The sequence below is a fragment of the Nelumbo lutea genome, chromosome 2 (assembly GCF_056320005.1).
Source record: "Nelumbo lutea isolate HS-2025 chromosome 2, American lotus-T2T, whole genome shotgun sequence".
Lineage (NCBI taxonomy): Eukaryota > Viridiplantae > Streptophyta > Magnoliopsida > Proteales > Nelumbonaceae > Nelumbo > Nelumbo lutea.
Genome location: NC_142685.1, coordinates 58,732,672 through 58,738,654, shown reverse-complemented (window position 1 = coordinate 58,738,654; position 5,983 = coordinate 58,732,672). Strand labels below are relative to the sequence as shown.

At 39.0% G+C, this 5,983-nt stretch overlaps 1 protein-coding gene across 1 annotated transcript; it reads left to right on the top strand.

The window, feature by feature from the left end:
* The first annotated feature begins 209 nt into the window (after nt 1–209).
* LOC148870978 (RING/U-box superfamily protein) lies at nt 210–1,733 on the top strand. The gene has a single exon (XM_088968770.1). It carries the CDS (start codon nt 768–770, stop codon nt 1,563–1,565), a length of 798 nt encoding a protein of 265 aa, XP_088824896.1. The 5' UTR covers nt 210–767; the 3' UTR covers nt 1,566–1,733.
* The last annotated feature ends 4,250 nt before the right edge of the window (nt 1,734–5,983 follow it).

Below are 5,983 nucleotides of genomic sequence, written 5' to 3'. Positions count from 1 at the left end.
CCAATTATATTTCAAACAACTGTTCACATTTTCCACTTTTTGGGACTGGTTAATCTTCTTTTCTGTTTCTTTACTTTTTGCTTTTCCCTCTCAGTCTCCGAGGTGGAGACTGGAGATAGGTGGTGGTTGTTGTAGTTGCTAAAACTAAGACCAATACAGTCACATTCAGTCAACATCCAAAAGACTCGAACCCATATTATAGTCCCGTCTCTGGCCCTCTCTTTGTTATTAAAAAAAATATATCTTCACAGGATATTTATTAGAATTTAGAATTAAAACCCAGTTCCAGTTCCACAGTAGAGAAGTGAAGCGCTGAACCTGCCAAACCCAAAAACCGGAGGCTGTTTCCTTGTTTTCTACAAACCCGGGTGCAATGCAACTTGCAAACTGTTGCAGTTTCATCGCTTCCTCTCAAATTCTTGTTTACACAGACAGCATATGCCCCTCAATCATGTCTCTGTCTCTCTCTGTTTTGTGGGCCATTCTCCCCTAAAACCCATCCAGATCCACTCCAAATCAAAGCTTCATCGTCAATTTGTCCGTCTGTCTCCTCTTTCTCTTATCCAATCTCCATCCACAACAGTCGCAGCTTTCTCTCTCTCCAGAGTTCAGAATTGAATTTTCAAATCCAAAAGCAAGCAAATTATATAAAGCCAAGATCTGAAGATCCTCTGTTCACGTTGTCTCTCGTTCCCTCAATTCTTCTCACTCCCTCTATCTCTGCAAACCGCGCTTTCCAATCTCACCAACAGTCCACTCATCCATCCATGAAGCCCCACATTCGTAAGTTGCTCAACAACGATGCGACTCCGGGAACCAGCCACTCACCCTCTCTGCCTCGAGATGGCTACTCCTCAGTCCCAACTCTAACCCCTGCAAATAACTCTTCCACTACTACTAGAAGGCCCCTGCAACCTATCTCCACCTTCGATTCCTCCATGGCCTTAACCGTCGTGGTGCTCCTCACCGCTCTCTTCTTCATGGGTTTCTTCTCCATCTACATCCGCCGCTTCGCCGAAGAGAACACCCTCGATCCCTCACGCCGCCGACGACAGCAGCGCAGGGCGGGGTCAGCCTCGTCGGCGTCCTGCCCCCGTGGTCTCGACCCAAATACCGTTAAGTCTCTGCCGGTGTTCGCCTACGACGGGAGCGCCAAGGAGCCCGTCGACTGCGTCGTGTGTCTGAGCGAATTCGACGAGGGGGAGGCCGTGAAGGTGATTCCTTACTGTGGGCACGTGTTTCATCCACAGTGCATAGACATTTGGCTGTCGGCTCATGGGTCGTGTCCCCTCTGCCGCTCCACGCAGTTGTTCCCCAAGAACAGCGACGTCTCTGTGGATATAGCGGAGGAGGAGGAGCAGGCGGCGAATGACAGAAGCGATAACCAGTGTACTTGCTGCGATCGTCAACAGGAGGAGAGATCATCAACGGCGGAGAGTAGAGGTGCGTCTGTGGAGATAGAAAGGGAGGAGGTTGTACCGGTACGGTCGGGCATGAGAAGGACGAGTAGCTACAGTTGGAGCTCAGGGGAGAGGACGTCGCTTCCGAGGAGACTGAGCTTCTGAGTCCTGAGTTCTGAATGAGAGCTTCCGACAAACGGGTGGTCGGTAGGAGTAGGACATTTGAGTTACGCACGTGTATTGGCACACGTGTGCACCTTCCTTTAAAATTTTGTTTTTCTTCCTTGTACATACAATCATACAACAACGTAAATACGACAATTACACCCTCTCTCTCTCTCTCTCTCCTCTGATATTTTTGGTTGTTGGATGGATTTGGGCTTGGGCAATCGTTTTCGTCATCATTGGGATAATGGGCTTGGGCTTTCAAGACATACAAATACAATTAAGTTATAATAGGGCCGTCGATTTGGACTATCATGACATCCAAATCAATCCAATGGTTAATAGCGCAATGTTTTCCGAACAAGGGAATAGATAAATATGAAGGAAATGAATGGGTGGGAGTGGGACTGTGGGAGTGTGGGACCTCACCTTACCGAACAAGTGAAATGATACTCAAGATCTTGTCGATACTTGGGAAGAGTAGTTGGATTTTGGTGGAGCCTCCCCTCACCTATTTCTGCTACGTGGAAAAATCTTCCAATAGTAGCCAATAGTTTGGCCACGTATTCAGTCTGGTAGTTCATATTAGCCTTATGGGCCCATATACAAAGTGAAACCGATACCCAACCTTGCATCAGCATTTAAAATTCTCTGAGTTTAATAGGAATTCCTTTCTCGCAAAGAAAAGTGGGGGGCCACATGGTTTTCTCACTTAACAAGAAATATTGGTGACGAGGTGCGCAGTCGTTATGTTTGAAATTTCATAAGCTTAGGTTTATTATAAAATTTCATATATGGTATTATAGTTTAGTAATGAATATTTGTAATATGTTAAATTTTGATTTTAACATGTTACATTATCTATTTATCTTTTCATTATTTCACGTTTTACAAAATGTATTTGTGTATAGGAGTGAACATTTAATTTATACAGTTAAAACCCGATCTGAATAAATTAAAATTAATTATATTAATGTCTAAACAGTAAAGCTGAACCAAAAAACGAATTAAGGAATGCCAAAACAACAAAATTGAATTTTTTTTATTTGCTTATTTTGGTTAAAATTCAATTTCATTGTATATATTGAATATATATTCCTCAGTGAATTTATTATTATTTTTTCCATTAACCAAGCTTTCAAATGTAAAAACCGAAATACCCAAAAACTGAATTAACTGAATTGAAAATTTCAATATCAAAATTTATTGTTTGATTTATCAGTTTTAGCCGTATATACTCAATCATGTTAAAAACTTTGACAATATTAAACTCAGTAATTTTAATGTCTCACTTCATAATTGATTCATGCTTTTTTTTTTTTCACTTTCCAATACATAACCTTTTAGTGACGGGATCTGCTCCTCACAAATGGGCGACTCACACGAACATTCACCGTGCCTTAGAAACATCTCCCCTGAATGATGACTAATAAATAGGGAGATGTTTCAATACATAGTAGGATGTGCATGTGAAGCGCCAAATGTGAGGAGCAGATCCGATCTCCTTTTTGCCACATTGTATTTGCTTTTTCTATTTTTTCAAATCTAAACTATGGTATTTTTTTCTTTTCTTGTATCATATTCCTTGCCCCAGTCTTCATGTAGAGCATATGACATGAAAGTAACCATGGCCCCGTGGAGAATCAAATTAACTCCTGGTATCCAGCGCAAAAGCTTTCAGCAGAACATAGATGGGTTGGGCCTGCCCTTCAGAGCCCATGTTCAGTTTCAGTCTGAAACTTTAGGCTGTGTTTGGTTTTTACCGATGCAAAATTATGGTAGTGAAAATGATTTAGCTTTAAATAAGAGTGAACATTTGATTTATTCAGTTAAAAACTGAATTAAATAAATCAAACTTTTAAAATCAAACCAAAACCAAAATTTTTTGTGCAGTTATATATATATATATATATATATATATATATATATATATATATCAAAGTTCGATTAATTCAATTTTTTGGTTAACTGAGTTTATAATTTTAAAACTGAAACCAAAATCAAAATATTCGAAAAAAAAAAACTAACCAAATTGAATTAATCAAAATCCAAAATAACTGAACCGAAAAATCCAAAATGAGATTTTTAATTCGTTTTTTTTTTCAGTTTTAACCGAATAATGTTCACCCTTAGATGCAAATTCTGTTGTTTTTCTTTTCAAAATTTACCTTATTTAGATTGAAATACAAATGAAATCAAATAAAATAAGAAACAAGATAAAATCCAAAACAAAATTAAACTAGAATTTGCATTCTTTTCATTTAAATTCACATAATGCAAATAAAATTGCACTGCAACCAAACGCAGCCTTTAACATCGAAAGGTCGACAAAAGTAAAAAGGCAGTAGCCCAGCTCATCACCGTCTCATATTTTTATTAGTTAGCCATCTACAACGTTTTCTGCTTTATTTTCACAAGATCTCTGCTTGCACGTAAAAGTATCACTGTTTCGGTAATCCAACCCACTTTTTCGGTATGAGCTCGGATCTGCTGCACTTTTTTGGTTTTAGCAGCTTGCACTTAGTGCACTGAGCACAAAGTGCAGCAGAGAGCAGATCCGGACTCCACTCCTAACCTTATCTATCGGCTTATCCACCTCTGACCTCTGTTTCTTTCTGAACCTGTTGGTGTTGGAGTTTTGTGCGCTGGCACTCAGTCTAGTCCTTCCTTTTCGTCTTTGGATGCAGTGGACCTACACAAATTTCCTGATTAATGGTGTCTGATGCATTTGTATTTTGTAAGTGTATCAAGAGAGAGAGAGAGAGAGGCGTTATGCCTCCAAGTTGGGCTCGGCCTTCTCCAAAAAGGAAAAATCGCATGGAGATCTCGTGCAAATACCCAGTAATAATTCCAAGTTGTCCAACTAATACACCCAAGTACCCAACCCCATCGTATTGACAGTGGAGCCCACACTTAACACCAAGCCTGAGTAGATTCGATTATTGAGCTCAGAAATCTTGTGCGGTTGTGCTAAATGACTTCATTATATTCGCACAACTAGCATTTCTCTTGCCTTGTACAAAGAAAAGATGAAGCAATTTGCCGAGCCCTGATTTGTAGATGGTCGTCTCGACGTGAGAACTTAAGTACTCACGCTTAACAGCCCAACATTTTATCATTACAACAAACATTTAGGTACCTATTTGGATAAGTGTAACTTAATTACTAAATTCTTATGATTTTGAGGCAAGTAACAAAACGACATCTTTATCTATAAAAATCTTATATTAAAATAGGTAAATTATAAAATTTTCTTCAAGGGGGAAAGTTATTTATCCATTTAAGAGATAGAGGTGTAAATTGAACCATGTTGGGGTGGCACGGCATGGTCTGCATGTGGCCCATGCAAAGTGCAGGCCATGTTGTACCGTGTCATAGGCCGAAATAGGTCGTGCTTCCCTCCCCTGGGATACTTCAGGGGGTTAGTCCAGCATGACCCATGGCTTAAGCCCGTTTTGGGTCGTGCCCTGCTGTAGGCCTGGGCCAAGCAGGCTGCGGGCCTGGCTTGTGTCAGATTGGTCTACGAGTTATGCCTTGGGCTTGGGTTGAACCGGGCCATACAGATTCTTTTTTTTTTTACATTTTGATTTTTTTTTTGCTAAGTAAACACTAAAACAAAAATACTTCACTTTCCTTAATTCCTTTGAGCTTTGGGAACAAATTGGAAAAATAAAAAATCTAACAAAGAAAAAAAATTACTTAAATACTTAACAAAATACAAAATGGACAAAAAATTGAAAAAAAAAGGAATTTTATTTCTTGAATTTAAACAATACAATGGTCAATGGATGAATGAAATATGGAAAATGGAATAAAATACAATACAATTATAAATTGAAAATGAAAAATACATTGTTGAAAAAATAACAACTAATTTAAATAAAATTGACAAAAAATTACAATAATTATAAAAATTAAAAAAAAATACAATAATTGAAATATTGAATATACAAAAAAATATAAAAATATTGACTTCATCATTTTTCTTCAAGTTTCACCTCCACCTGCATCTTCCTTCAAGTGAAACATCAAGTGTAATATCATGCCCTCCTAGGGGCGGAGCCAAGGGTGGCAGAGGGGAGCCATACCCCCCCCCCCCCCTATGCCTTCAAAATTCCCATAAAAATCTAAATAAAGTTCCAATTATATTTTATCCCTCTTACCCATATTTCCTAGCTTTTGGCCCCCTATCCATGTCTTCTAGGTTTTGGCCCCCCTCAATAAAAAATACTAGCTCCGCTCTTGTGCCCTCCTTTGTCTTGTAATCTATTCTCAGTATCCAATCAATCTTTAAGGCAAATGCATATCTCCAGACTTTCATTATTCATGCAGCTTCTTTTGTCGTCCAGCACCCTAGTACCTATACTAAAACAAGACTCCAATGGAACTATAAACACTAGAGAGGTTAGTAGATCACG

What these genes read in the sequence shown, in the direction of transcription:
- LOC148870978 (XM_088968770.1), top strand. Translation starts at nt 768, where the DNA reads ATGAAGCCCCACATTCGTAAGTTGCTCAACAACGATGCGACTCCGGGA.